The 15,296-nt window shown below is 41.9% G+C and overlaps 1 protein-coding gene across 1 annotated transcript; it reads left to right on the forward strand.

Moving 5' to 3' along the window:
- The first annotated feature begins 1,468 nt into the window (after positions 1 to 1,468).
- LOC124290580 (protein arginine N-methyltransferase 3-like) lies at positions 1,469 to 14,940 on the forward strand. Its single transcript, XM_046727331.1, has 12 exons — positions 1,469 to 1,582; positions 2,831 to 3,096; positions 3,570 to 3,672; positions 4,931 to 5,102; positions 6,280 to 6,424; positions 7,771 to 7,958; positions 8,433 to 8,505; positions 8,867 to 8,972; positions 12,745 to 12,932; positions 13,631 to 13,768; positions 14,370 to 14,457; positions 14,814 to 14,940. The coding sequence occupies exons 1-12, from the start codon at positions 1,570 to 1,572 to the stop codon at positions 14,921 to 14,923; spliced, it is 1,590 nt and encodes a 529-aa protein (XP_046583287.1). The 5' UTR covers positions 1,469 to 1,569; the 3' UTR covers positions 14,924 to 14,940.
- The last annotated feature ends 356 nt before the right edge of the window (positions 14,941 to 15,296 follow it).

Raw genomic sequence — 15,296 nt, forward strand, 5'->3', positions numbered from 1 at the left:
CAGTTATAATTGGCAACAAAACTGAAGCATTGACAACTGGTTCTGAATTGCAGCACTCAAATGCTTGTCTGACAAAGTAATAATAATAATATCACAATATAACACAAACTTTGCATCACGCTTGACAGGCCAGGTCAGCTATTTAAAGGTTAGTATTAGGAAAGTTATATTTTAAGCCATCATTGTATCTAGTTTCCCACCTGTAGAGGAATGTCTTACCTCACATACTGAACATTAAATGATGCAAGCCTTCACAAACTAACCTGAATTATCAGTCAATCTGAGAAAAACATAAATATTTGATTAATGAAGGTGGCAAGGGCAAATTAGACTCGCTGAACTTACTCCTTGCTAAAGCGTGTTTAATAACTGATCGACAAATGGACTTGAGATTGATTGGTTTTGGTACATTACACGTAAATAATTGAGTGAATTCATCTTGATCTCGTTCCATCAACCAGAATGTCACTTTGGAGTCGCAGACTGTGAAGATTGGCACAATTAGTTCATGTTTTTTCAATTGCAGCAAGCCACAGCTGAATTCTTTACAGCCTACAAGCTTCAAAGTTGTTGAACTGAAAAAATACACGTTGAAGAAAACATTTGAGGAATTGTCAATTACTCTGCAAGAAATGAGCATGGTGTCTCCACTTTGGCAGTATGTCATAGAGCAGTCTTGAAGGAACAGATATCTCAACTCCTCATCCTCACTATCTGAATCTGAATCTGTCCCTTTCTCCTGTACTGTCAGATCAAGTTTTCTGGAACACTGCAGCACTTCCTTCTTAACTTGAAAATCGTACATACTAAACTTACATTTGGAGCAGTAGCTATCGAGCAATGCTGTCAGTAATTTGCAAGGGTGCTGTGGATCGAAAGCCATAAGCTGGAATTTCCGATCTCTGAAACTGCTCGGTGATGTTCCTATGATAGGATTCAGGTCTCCTATAGGGACGTGTTCCTGTGCTTTCTTACAAATGAGAAGTTTGGACCATTTCTTTGGGCTGAGTATTGTCTGAGGGAGCCTGAGTAGACACACCATTTTGTCTGGGCTGAGGAGACATTCTAGAGGCGACACTGCTGCGGAGTCCCGGAGGAAAAAGTGCTGAGTATCTTCGAAAGAGGTCACCTGCTCGGAACCTCGGTCAATCAAAACAAATTTTACATAACGTGCTTGCTTGTCGCTGGTGACGTATTGAGCAATACATATATCGCCAACACATCCTATGCAAGTCATCTGACCCAGCATTCGCCCAATCTCAAATTCACCAGGCAGTGAGAAGTAATGACAATGTTTATCAACCAAATGTTTCCGTGAAATTATTTCAGATTCACAATTGTTTTTGGCCTCAAATTCCCTCAACACAAACTTTCTCTCCTCACAATAGACGTGAATATTAATGAAACGCCCTGAACACATTCTGGCTTTGTCCCCATAAACATGAAATGAGCATTGTCTCCTTCGGCTGACATTATTTCCGATAGAAGACTTTCTCGTCTCGAACTTCTGCATCTGTTCCGTCAACCTTCACCTTAAAAACATTGACGACCTTCACCTTGTCAACAACCATGGCTTCCGGTGGTAAGGGAACACGTGTGTCCAAATCAGTGTCAAACATTTACCTTCAGTAGTGTTTTATGATTTTTACAAATATATTTTAGACAAGTTACATTTATGGGTGTATTATACCTCTGTGTTTCAGCATGTAACATACAATTCGCTCTTTTGTAGATCGCCATATGCCTTATGCCATACTTCCCCACGCCAGTTAGTTCAATTAGAAATTGTTTATTTGTGACAGCAGAGACCATATATAATAGATCTATCATATGGTTTTTGGTGACAGCACGGCGGTGCGTCAAAATGCAGTATACACAAAGACAATATTGTTATGATTGAGATCATTATGATGAAGAAATCCCTCATTATGTACACCAGAGAACTGTCTAAGAACCCGATCAAGCTTAAAACAGTTATGGAAGAGACCTATATCATAGTATAGGACATAGGCGTTCAACCATATTCATTCCCTCACTTTAGTATATGGGTGACATTTTCGAAATGCCATATCATTTTCCAAGAAAGTTCCTCTATTTATCCCGGCATTGATCATACAAGTACAGTGAAGTACCTGGCATTTCCTCATTTTCTTGATGCCCATTTCTGTTGTCCCTAACACTGATATTGTTGGAATATTGCTAAACTCACTCACTCACTCATTTTCTTCATGTGTGTTTGGACTCAGACCAAAAATGTTGATGACAAACATGCAGGGATGGCAATTTTCCGCTGATCAGCGGATTTCCACTGATTTTATTTCAAATTGTTCAATTGTGAATCGTCTAAATCCATTGAGAAACCCTCAACTCGATGACACAATATTAAGTTTTCAGCTGAAAATAGGTTTTCCTGTTGCTATCCCTGAACATGTAAGAACTATAATTATGTCTTGAGTACAACACTGATCTTAACCTTTGGGTTTTTGTGTAGATTGTTCAAAGGTTTGTAAATTAATTGTTGAGAAGTTATAACTTATTGAATCCAATCAATTGCATTCAGTAGTCGCCCGATCTCTTTATCATACAGCAGGCAATTATTTGACTGTATGAATGTGTTTATATATAATACACATTGGATTCTTTAGAAGTGTGACTTAATCATTAATGACCTTGATGATTTGTTATCATCTTAAATAGGTTGATTGTTCAAGGGCCTGAAAAGTAGTTACCTCACCGAAAATATGTAATAATTGACTTTAAAAATGCCCCATGTTTGACTAAATATCTACATATATACAGAAAAACATGATACACTTGAACATATTTACAGATGATGAAAACACAATAGGGACGAGGTGTCCAGAGTCAGATGAGGAAGAGGATGATGGTATGTGGGATGATGATGGAGAGGAAGAAGGAATGGAGATGCTGAAGGGGCCAGTCAGGTGCTTGTTCTGTGATGGTATCCTTCAGAGTGTGGACGAGGCTTTCTGTCACTGCCGAGACATGCACCAGTTTGATATACTGCAGATAGCTAGACGCTTCAGCCTGGACTGTATTGGTTACATCAAAATGATCAACTACATCAGAAAACAGGTAAATGTGCAAGGACTTTATTGTATACAGTCAAGATTAGTTTAATAAAAGAGAGAGAGAGTGAGATGATTGCATATGTGTTTTGCAAATCAGATAACAAGTATTGCATTCATAAGTTAATTTGACATTTCAAGCATTCCTTAATACTGGTCCTAAGACTGAATGTGATGTCATAGCTAAGGTGCAGGATCCTAGTCATCAGTGTAGAATGTTTTGTCAAGCGGTCCTAGCACTTTGATTGCCTTGTGGTGTACATTTGCACTTTGATGGGATACCACTAGGTGAGCCTCTTGTTTCTGGAGTCTATGATGACTTGGTGAAAGTGTTTGTTTAATGTCACTGCTTCTGCACTTAAGACCTTTTAAAACTCTATGCAATGTAGCACTTTTGTGCTCATTGTTTCAACTGACAGTGTTAGAATAAGATAATCATATTTAAATGACCTGTTGATGTCAATAATTTTGTGTTTTCAGAAGCCAAGTCTGTCTTCTCTGAGCAGTTTGACAGTCCCAGTCCCGTGGGCCAGTGATGACTTCATGCAGCCGTCCGATCCTGGCGATCTGCTGTTACAGTATGGTAGGTGGTCTTGTCCACTGATGAGAGTGGTCAGGGAAAAGTTACTCACTCATGTCAAGATGAGCGGCCAACAAAGTCATCTACTAGTGATAACATGATTCAGGGATCAATTTTTGCATTGCAAATTTACACAGCAGTTAGACAGACATGTATAGATACATAGTTTGATCTGGGGCAATGGGGTAAACTAGTGGTTAAAGCTTTGGCTCTTCATGCTGAAGACCTGGGTTCGATTCCCCACATGATATTGCTGGAATATTGCTAAAAGTGGTGTAAAACCATACTCACTCACTCATATTTTTATTTTGTTCACAAACAGTAATGTTTACTGACTTTTGTCCTTGTTGCAAAGTCTGATTGCATGATTACTGACCATCAGCACGATCAGATCAAGTCTACACCATGTCAAATATAAATTATTGTTAGTCTGTATTTTTCCTACAGCCAACTTCCAAGTTAAATAAAAGGTTTTAGATAAGAGAGATAGTTGTTTTCCTATTTGCCAAAATATATATTTTGTAAATGACAACTTCAATAATTACACTTTTGTGATGTTTCAAGATTTATGAAGTGTGAACAGCAAGTAGAATACATGTACGTGCTCAAGAAAACAAACAAGTATTTGAATTTATGTTACACGTTACATGTGAGGTAAAGGTGTTAAAGAAGGTGCAGAAACCATGCAGTACATACAGAAGCATGATTAAAGTAAGCTATACGTAATGAAGTTGTCATCCATACAATTCCTTTGAATCTTATCCAAGTTCTACAATGTCAGTAAAAAACAGCTGATTTTCAGATGTATTGGTATTTGTCTCAGGGATGTTCATTGAAAGAAATTTATCTATCATTAATAAACTGTTATGTCCTTGAGTAAAATGACATAATATAGAGTTCTTTCCTTCGAAGATTAAAAATGGGGCGACGACCAGCCCGTTGCTACCACTGCTGTAGAAACAAGCCCTATCCTAAGTCACGGTTTTGCCGTGGTGTCCCAGATCCAAAGATCCAAATCTTTGATTTGGTTAGAAAGAAGGCTCATGTTGATGACTTCTGGATAAATACTTGTCCTCCAATATGCATCCTGTAATAAAAGACTGGTCCGTTAATGTGTTTGACTCCATTACAGACTTTTGAAAGAAATCTCAGTCTCATACCATGATTTACTTTTGATATGGTTACATTGATGAAACATATTTGGCAAAATTGTACTGTGACACATGAATACGTTGAGGAAGAGTGACCCTGTTGTTTATAGACATAGAGTCCCTGGACACCAGTGATACACAGTCGGCTGCAGAACAAAGGGAGACAACCTCAGCCACAAGCGGCACTGCAGAGCTGGAACAGAGAGCTGTGACAGCTGAGGTTCGGGCCACACAGGCTGAGGAGGAACTGAGAAGAGCTGTTGCAGATTTGGAGAGAGTTAGGTCTGTCACATAGGAAAGATTAATTGATTATAAGATTATAAGACAGTAAGTGAAATATAGCAGATTGTTAGGTTCATGGAGAATATTTGCATCCATGGGAACCGGAATGTACTTTGATAGGTGAGTTTTTGAAAGACAAGTTGCTGTTTTCTCATTAGCGGACTGAAGAAACATGTCCGATCTTACTCCCACTTCAGGAAGTGTTATGTGTCTCCATACCTGACATTGTGGTGTGTTGCTCACAGTAGCCATCTCTGGATTGTCTAACTCAAGTATTTGCAGACAGTTTAACGAGAATCCTGTTTTGTATAACATTTAGATATACAAACAATCTCACACTCACTTCAGAAAATTTATTGTTTCTACTTAAGTGGACAAATTTTGATACATTTATTGTGTATCAAGAAAGGACGTGAAGGATGAAGGTAGATATTTTTAATTAAGAGACGAGGAGTATCTAATGTAAATGTTTTGGACCTGATGTCAAAATAGAAACTATATATGTTATCAGTGAGTGAGTGTTTTGGATGTAACGCTGCATTCTAGTTATATCACTGTGTCTGAGATGTTTACCAATTTGGTGAAATGCATGAACATTGGTATCATACTGACAAACCTAGAACATGTGCAAACCAGGAATGATGCTAATTGGTTATTGGTTCCTGGAGTGCCTAAGGGATGCAACTCTGCTTAACTTTAGATGACTGGAACAACCTTATCAATAAAGTAGGGTGGTTGTGAAAGTTACATGCTGTCACTTTGGCTTCTTTCATACCTCAACATGTGCAAACCAGGGTAGTCTAGTGGTTGACAAAAGCGTTGGCTCCTCAGCTGAAGACCAGGAATGTTAGAAATCCCCACATGGGTACAATAAGTGAAGACCCATTTCTGGTGTCCCCAGGAATGCGACAAACCTGATATGTGCTGGAATATTGCCAAATTTGTTGCATAAAACCAAACTCAGTCAGTCAGTCTTTCATATCAATTAGTACTGGTGCTCAAGGGATGTAACTCTGCTTAGCTTTAGATGACAGAGCCAACCTTATCAGTAAAGTAGAATGGCTGTGAAAGTTGCATGCTTCCATTTCGGTCAGTTCTGGTGAAACTGGTGGATATGAGGTTGTGTGTAAAATCTCACTGGTTTGATTATTAATAAATACATCACAAACTGTTGCAGATCTTTTATGAAGACTTTAATGTCAACTGAACCAGAGGTGAAGGTCACACACATAGCGCCGTCTATACAGAGTCTGAAGGCGGATGAAGATGAGGCATACTTCTCTTCATACTCTCACTTTGGGATTCATCAGGAGATGTTGAAGGTTGGCACAGGGAGCAGGGCAGGGAGTGGTAGTTCACTAAGAGTTTGATGGTGTTGGTCTTTCCAGGATGAAAGCTCGAAAATGGCACAACACTAAGCATTCAAATTTGACACAAAGATAGTTCGATAATTACTCTAAATGTTGGTGTATTTTGTTTTTCGTTTATACAGCAATGATACCTTAAACTTTGATAGATTTTATGCATCTTTACGGAAACGTAGCCGAAGCTAGACAATGTTTTACAGGCTCATGGGCTTGTATGATGACGGAACGGAAAGATATTTGGTGGAATTACGCACATGTGTCTTCTATTTTACAGCGTGAATTTTGGGGACAGTGTGGCCTATAGAAATATAGATATTGACAATTTTCCTACACCTAAAAAATAAAACCCACTCCCCTCTCGCGTGATAAATCGTTCACTTCCTGCTATGAAATATTTCCTGCCATTCACCACTCCTACTGTGTGGAGCAGGGCAGGGAGACATTGTTAATCTTGATGTGTGGATCAATTGTACACAGTTATAATACTGGTATAATTCTTTATGAGGCCAGTTTTCTAAAACAACTTTTTCCAGTGATGGAAATGAAAATAGCAAACAGCAGATATTGTCGGGTACAGGGTATTCATTAGCATATACAGTATGGACAGTTAATAGACTATTCCTGATTTTGAGTTATTATGCAATTGATTAATCTCATGGAGACAAATGGACAATGTTTGACATGTTGGATAACATTTGTGAGGCAATTCATCCTGTCCACCATTGAGACATTGATCTGCTCCTCCTTTCACAAGGCACTAAGGTGATCGTAAGTCACTAACGTAACCTTAAAGTAATGTTAAAGAATGGGACTAAGGTTAACCTTTGTTAAGGTTGCTTCGTGAAAGGAGCCCCTGGTGCTTTTGACGGAGGCCTCACTCTTTCACACTTTCACTCACTCACTCACTCGACTGCCTCCGTGGTGTAGTGGTTAGAGCGTCTGCCCGGAGAGCGGAAGGTCGCAGGTTCGATCCCCAACCGCATCATACCAAAAGACGTTAAAATATGGTACTTGTTGGTCTCTGCCTGGCGCTCGGCATTAATGGGTACAACAAGGACTGGTCGGCTCGGAGTCAGTATAATGTGTCTGAGTGGGGTATTCATGCTTCACTGCGGCATGGTATCTCAGTGGGCTAGCACTACAAAACCAGCTTAAATCTGGGCTAGTACAAGCAGCTGCACAAAACATATACACGCATGCATGTCGTCATATGAGCGAAATATTCTCAAGCACGACGTTAGACCCAATTTCACCTCACTCACTCACTCACTTACTCACGAGTGTCAGATTTTGTTTTTCAGGACAAGGTACGTACTGAGAGCTATCGTGACTTGATGCTGAAGAACAAAGACTTGTTTGCTGACAAAGTTGTCTTGGACGTGGGGTGTGGGACAGGAATCTTGTCCATGTTTGCTGCACAGGCTGGCGCCAGACTTGTCATCGGTGTCGACCAATCAGAAATCATCTATCAAGCTATGGACATAGTTAGGTATGGGTGATCTCAGTGTGTCAGTCCGGAAACATGGCCCCTGCAATACTGTGTCAATTGTTTTACATGAACCAAGAGTTACTTGAGGAAATGACAACCAGGAATGTAAGCATGATGCCATATTGTTGTGGTTGATGATGTGATAGCAGTATTTTACCCCAATACATATTGACATTACTCACCACATTGTCATTACTAACGGTTTCCTGTTTCGGTTTAGGATTCTGATTTGTCAGAACAGTTTCAAGTTAACCAGCACAAACATGACCAGTTTGTCCTTTGAAATAAGAATGAAGTACAGTTGATTCTCAGGCAGTTCCTCCTGAAAGATTGGGGAGGGTTACTGCAGTAAAAGGGGGTGAGAACAAAGAATAATTTTGCTTTGATAAAACATTTGTACCAAGGTATTTATTACAATGTCTTCAAAACATGTCAATAATGTTTTTTTACACAAAAACGTTTCTGCTGTTTTAGGGAGAATGGTCTCAGTGACAAGGTGACGTTGTTGAAAGGGAGACTTGAAGACGTGAAGCTGCCAGTGGATAAGGTATGTAGGACACCATTAGCATGATGGAAGACATCTTAACTAATGTAGAGGCATTTTAACTGTGGTGTGAAATCATTTTGACTGGTGTGGAAGTATTGGGACTGGTGTGGAAGTATTGTGACTGTGGTATGGCGAGGGTGACAGCTGCACACAACAGTTTTGAGTTTTGATGGAAACAAGAAACTCTGAACCATAGTTCTGTTTAAATACAGCTGCTGAAAGACTAATAACTAATAACTGTCACATGTTACACTTCATATTGCTATAAAGGATGACAATTCATTTCTAAACTGTTTCACGTTAATCGTGACCCTGCTCAAGGTGACACCTGATGCTGATGCGAGTAATACTTTGTTGTCAGGTGGATATCATCATCTCGGAGTGGATGGGGTACTTTTTGCTGTTTGAGTCTATGCTGGACTCGGTGCTGTACACGAGAGACACGTATCTGAAGGAGGATGGAATCGGTAGTGCTTTTGAATGTCCATACTTATATTTGCTGTTCCATATGATTACCAGATTGCAGTCTCCTTTAAAGCAGATCTTATGCTCACTATCACACACCATCAGTCTTTAGTCAAATGTCAGGTTGACCTTTCATCCAAGCTTAAAGCATCGCGTTACTGATTCTTAATGTAATGCAACCATGACAAGGTTAAACAGCAGTATACACTATGGGGCTATGGGACCAGGTCCCTCCCAAGGGCTCAATTTTTAAATTGAGCCCTTGGGAAGTCCCTAATAGTGTATACTACTACTGAGGTGCATGCAAAATTTGATGAAAATCGGTCAAATAGTTTCTGAAATATTGACTTTAAAGTGAGCATGGGGTCGGTCGGGAAAAAGGCTCGGGTCGCCTCAGGGGTGGTTGCTCCTCCGAGCGCTGTGGGCGGACGAGTCAAAGTGCGTGTGCGCGTGTCTCTATCGGCTTGGTGTACGGGTGGCTGGCTGGCTGGCTACATTAAGCAGAAAAATAAGCATGCAAGACCGATAAAACATCATGACGAGTTGCAATCGGCAGGTCATGTCAAGCGACCGTCAGGGCGTACTTGTAGGTTTTGCAGGCAGAAACAGGAGGTCGGCTTGGTGGATGCGATTCGGCGTCGAAATGTCGGATTTTCTTCTCGGGATGAACCGAGGCGCGGGCAGGTAGACTTGCCAGATGGCTTGTCTTTTTAGCCAGACTTTGGCTTTCTCTTCCGAGACTCGATCAGCTTTGGCGAGTTTCGGGATGGCGTCAGCGCCTTTTGAGTACCCGCACGGGCTGTAATAAATTTTCTCCATGATATATGTACGCATGTGTGAGTAAGCGTTCAATTATTCGATATGCGCGCGCGAGTGTGTGTGTCCGTACGCATATGTGGTCGATGGCGATCCATCGTTTCGTGTCCATGAAAGACAGCGAGGTCTTGTTGATTCTCAGTCCGTATATCCTGTGTCTGTCGCTTCTCAGCATGTTCATTTGGTGTTTGAACGTTTTATACTTGAACAGGGCTTCCTTGAATCTGGCGTGCTTGATGTGTTTTTTCACCACATGTTTTTTCACGCCTTTTGCCTTTTGGATTTCGGCGGCGGCGGCGGCGGCTTTCTTGATGGAATACATCTTGGGTCTCAAGCCGACGTACTCGGCAATCGGCGTGCCCGCGCATTCGTCCTCCATCTTGCCGAGCACTTTTTTGTTGACTTGGCTGTGTATAGTCGCTGCAGCTGCACATTGCGATAGTGAACGTCGTATTTTGACTTGTTCATCAAGTTCGGCTTGTTGTCTCCCAGCAAGTTTCAATGATATTCGGACATCCAGTCCGGGTTCACCGTCAATCGTTCAGGAGCCAGGGAATAGGTGTTGTGCGATTCGTGTAATTCTTGGGGGTACTTCAAGTCCACTTTGAACATGTAGCCTTTGTTCGAATCCGGCACGATGCTATTCACGTCGATATCAGTCGGGGAGACCCATTCGAATTCCCCGGTGGGGAGATACTGACTCATGGCCCAGCTGTACACGTTGTTGGCGTCGAGATAGAGGATGTGTTTGGTCGGTTTGCTCGAGTCGTAGCCTTTCACGTATTGGTTGTTTGCTTTCGTGTATCGCTTGGATGCCATCGAAATCCCGCCTCGTAGGCCTTTCTCCATAAACAGGTGCATGTCGTAATCCCTCAGTAGTTTCTGTTTGACGCCAGTCTTTTTCAACAAGGCGTCCCAAGAGAGACCGGGGGAGGAGAAATACCACGCGGGGTCCAGGCCGTTCTGTTTCGAGCACGTTTTTCTGAATATCTCGAACACGTCGGCCAGAAGCAGCCGTCCGTTTTCAAGTACAGGTTGTGGTAGTTGCCCAAATTCTTGCAGCCCAGTTTGTCCCACATTTTGAGGGCGTGCGTGTAATCGTCCTGAGAGATTGGGTCATGCGCAAGGGGACGATGGTGTACAACTGATGATTTTCTCTTCGTTTTGCAAACACGTGAGAAATCGTTCGGCCGCGTCGGGACCTCGGTAGACCACAAGAGCGGTCGTTTGACCACAGGTTTTGTGTTCTTGCGCTTTATGCGTGAAACTTTTTTCTGTCGACGGTTTTGATGAGGGCTTCGAAGTGGGCATAGATTCGGACGGCCGTCTCTCCCACGCCTCGGCAATCCTCCCGGTGGGATTCCAGCAGGTCGGCTCACGTTAAGCCGTGCAGACACCTTTCGCAGAAGTGTTTTTTTTCCTTATGCTTCGATTGATCGTACAACAGTCTGCAGAGACTTTTTATCGTCATGTAGTGATACTTGTCCTCTTTTTTTACCAGAAATAAATTGATCCTTAGCACGGTTTTATCTAGGACAGGGCTTATCCTGTGCACAATAGTTGTGTTCCCTTTGTGTCCGATGACGTTAATAGCCAGAGGGTTTTGTTTTTCCACTCGAGCGATTTGTGAGATCGGAGTAGGCCTGTCTATCCCCGTAAAGTCGAGGCCGGATTCCTCGATGAGGGATAGCTGGAAGGTCTGTCTGGATGATGGGTAGCCGGATGCAAATTGGCTATGATCGACACCGGTAAACAGTCGTCGTCTTTGTTTTTGAAGTTGACTATGGCTTGTTTCTTTGAACGGCACATAGTTCGCTATGTCCAGGTAGACCGTGTCGATCGTGTCCACGACCCAGCCCGAGCCCATGTGCATGTAGCGCTCCAGGGATTCTCGTATTTTTTCCAACGAGGTGTCGATAGACGCGGTGATGGATTCGGGTTGAGTCGCGACTTCTTGCGTGCCTCTGAAATAAGGCTGGACGTGCTCGGTGGTGCCGTCAGTCTGCTGTTTGTCCAGCGACGTTTTCACCGTGAGTTGAAATTTTAGGCTTCCCAGATCGTTCAGTTCCTTGTTGTCTTTGTTGGCGACTAGGGGTTTGATGTCGTCGACGCCCATGTATTTGTCGACGTCCATCCTCCAGCCTCTCAGATACTTACCTACGGCGTGCTTCGTCCGCGCGAACCGTAGTTCGATGGGTTTGTGCTCCTCCAGCCGAGAGATGCGTTTGATTCACCTTCAGACATCTGTAGCCTCGCTAGTCAGCCGGCCATGCATCATCATAGCCGAGCCGAGACACACACGCACATACACGGCGCTCGCTCAGAGCAATCCCCGAGATCCCATAGAACTGCTGAGACCTGCGTTTCATTCACCTTCAGACAGCTCACACATCGCTACAAGTACGTCCTAACGAGATGGTAGCAAGGCAGCTCGGGGGAACTGCCGAGAGCTGCATTTCATTCGGCTGGGAGGGACCTGGTCCCGTAGCCCCATAGTGTATACTACTAAAACACAAGACATTAGGCATGACTGATACTGTCAAAATAATCATTTTGCTTTTATGGGAAAATATTTAAAAGGGAGGACACCATCCACAGTCCATAGAACTGCCATACAATCTTTGCCATCTGTTGGGAGACATTTGAAAGGGAGGAAAACGTCCATAACCCATTGGAAGTACTGCGATACGACCTTCATCTGTTGGACATTTGAACATTTCTTTTGTTTAGTTTTCAGATTTGGAATCAAGATCTTTGTTAAAATGACCTTTAAAACATACTCTGGAATGAAAGTCACTAATTTGAAACTGTTCCCATAAATTTCAAGAGAGGTGTTTCCTGTTCATTGGTTGTTTAAAGTTCACACAAGGTCATCCTGAAGTGGCCTGTAATGGATGCCCCCAGATCTGTATGTGGCAGCAGCACTAAGGTATGATCCTCTCTCTTCCAATGTTTCAGTGTTTCCAGATAGGTGTACTATATCCCTCATTGGGTCAGGTGACCTTGACCTTCATGGCCGACACATCACTTTCTGGGATGATGTATATGGTTTCAAGATGTCCTGCATGAAGGCAGAAGTGATACATGAGGCCATTGTGGAACTGGTAGAAGATAGTGGAAGTATCACTCAGCCATGTGTTGTCAAGGTGAGGGAATCCTGCTGCCAATACTATGTGTAGGACAAATGCTGCTGTATAAGATGATGGTGTGTAGCACAACTGGCAGTGTATAGAGATCCCAGTGTCTCAGCAGATGGATGCTTCAACTTCATGGGTTTAGTTAGATCATATGTCAGAAGCATGAACAGATGTTCAAATACTTCATTTCCTTCAGGGGTGGTGGGGTAGCCTAATGGTTAAAGCGTTGGCTCATCACGCCGAAGACCCGGGTTCGAATCCCCACATGGGCACAATGTGTGAAGCCCATTTCTGGTGTCCTATTGCTAAAAGCGGCGTAAAACCAAACTTAGTCAGTCAGTCATTTCCTTCAGCACAGATTCCTTGTCATATAAAAACATTTGTGGAGAGTTGTGTTCTTTAGACTTGCAAAAAATCTGTGATCTAGTGCTCACTCACTCCCTTCCTCTCACTCACTCAGCAACTGATTACTGTGTATGTTGTCATAGTAATAAACCATTTCTAATAGTTCACTGATGATGAAACAGCATTCCTTACTTACCTTAGAACTATGACAATAATTATATCACATTACATATTGCACATTCATTGATATTACTGTGTTTGTTAGGATCTATTCAAAGTGTAGTATGACTACCAGTATATTACATGTGTATGTCTATTTAAGAAACCATGGTGACATTAGTTTCCAACATTAACTGACACAGGAGCTGGATGCCTGTAGATGTTGCCTTAATGACCTCCAGTTTGAGGCGCCATTTTGTCTGACCTGCACACATGATGGCTGCCTATCAGCGATAGTAGGCTACTTTGACATCTTCTTCGAGAAGGGATGTAATACAAAGGTGAGAGTGTTTGTTATCCCTAGAAAGTGTATAAGTTATTAAGGGTTGTTTGTTATGACCTGAGAAAGTGTATAAGTTATTAAGTGTGGCTGCTTGTACTAGGTTGTCATAGTGCTAGCCCACTGATACCATGCCGCAGTGAATTGAATAACTCAGGTCCTACTTTGACTCAGGCAGGGGTTAGAGAAGAAGGCAGGTTAGAGAAGAAGGCATCTTTACATTGCCTTGATGGGAATATACATATTGTATTTTATCTGTCAATAGTAGGGGTAATAATAAAAACCCTGGTTATATTGCAGATGTACTTGCTAAAGCTACAACTCAACTCTTTATTGGAATAGTCTGAATTTCATAATTTGGGCTGAATGAGATGAATCAGTTGATAAGTTGTCATGAAAATAGTATTCAGTGTCTCCATGGAACCAGATCATTTCTACTATAGTTCAAATAAACATAAGTAAACAATTGTATATGGTATGGTATTGTGTATGATTTTGTAAAGGTATGAAATGTTTCAATACATTTGTTAGTCATAAGTAGCATGTCATAGTAAATATGAAATCAGTCATTATTTGTAAGTATTTGTTGTGCTGTATTCCAGGTGAGCTTCTCCACATCGCCGGGGAGTCCAGCCACACACTGGAAGCAGACCGTGTTTCTCCTGGACAAACCCAGGACTGTAAGGAAAGGTGAGATGGAAGTGTGTGTGTGTGAATCTGTGAGCATGGACACGGATGTAAAGTGCCTCAATCTATACACTGTAAGGACAGAATACATTTTGTTTACCAGTGTGATATTTTGAAGCATAAGACATATTTAAGGGTTCTGCAAGATTTATAACATCTCCAAGAATTAATACAACGGCGATGGCCGGGAAATAAATGTTATGGTTGGTTTATGCATGGCATGACTTCACTGGGTGTTATACATCTGAAAATGTGCTGTCATTATTACATGGCTTAGGTCATCCAGGGTGGATTCTGCTGACTGGCTCAACAACATTCACTGCCTTCTTTACTTACACTCACTCACTGATTGTTTGCAGGAGAGAAGTTAGAGGGCAAGGTCATCTGTAAGAAGAACCGGAAGGACCCACGAAGTCTCGTCATTACAATCGACCTGGCTGGTGTCAGACACAGATATATCATGGAATAAACCATTTATGTTATCAACAGGACTAGTGTTGTTGTTTCCTTGATGTTTAAAGATGAAAGTTCACCTTGGTTGTGCTTGAAAATACACAATGCCATTTAGCAAGTGGTCAAATGTAACCTATGTTATATTTGGGATAACACTTTCTCAGTAAAGTACAGTTTCTAGTACTTTTGGGTTGAGTCCCATCCAGGGTTTCGAACCCACATTCTCAGAGTCGGGCACCTAATCGCCAGCACACAAAGTCAGCCATCTAACCCACTCAGCTACCGTGGCATCCACAAAATGGATGTTAGACAACTGGTAGTCTAGACCACTGATTTTGTGTACCCCTCTGATAAGTGTGAATTGATCTTAGTAACCCATGCTTGTCGTA

The sequence above is a fragment of the Haliotis rubra genome, unplaced genomic scaffold (genome assembly GCF_003918875.1).
Source record: "Haliotis rubra isolate DU_JTF1 unplaced genomic scaffold, ASM391887v1 Scf47, whole genome shotgun sequence".
NCBI lineage: Eukaryota > Metazoa > Mollusca > Gastropoda > Lepetellida > Haliotidae > Haliotis > Haliotis rubra.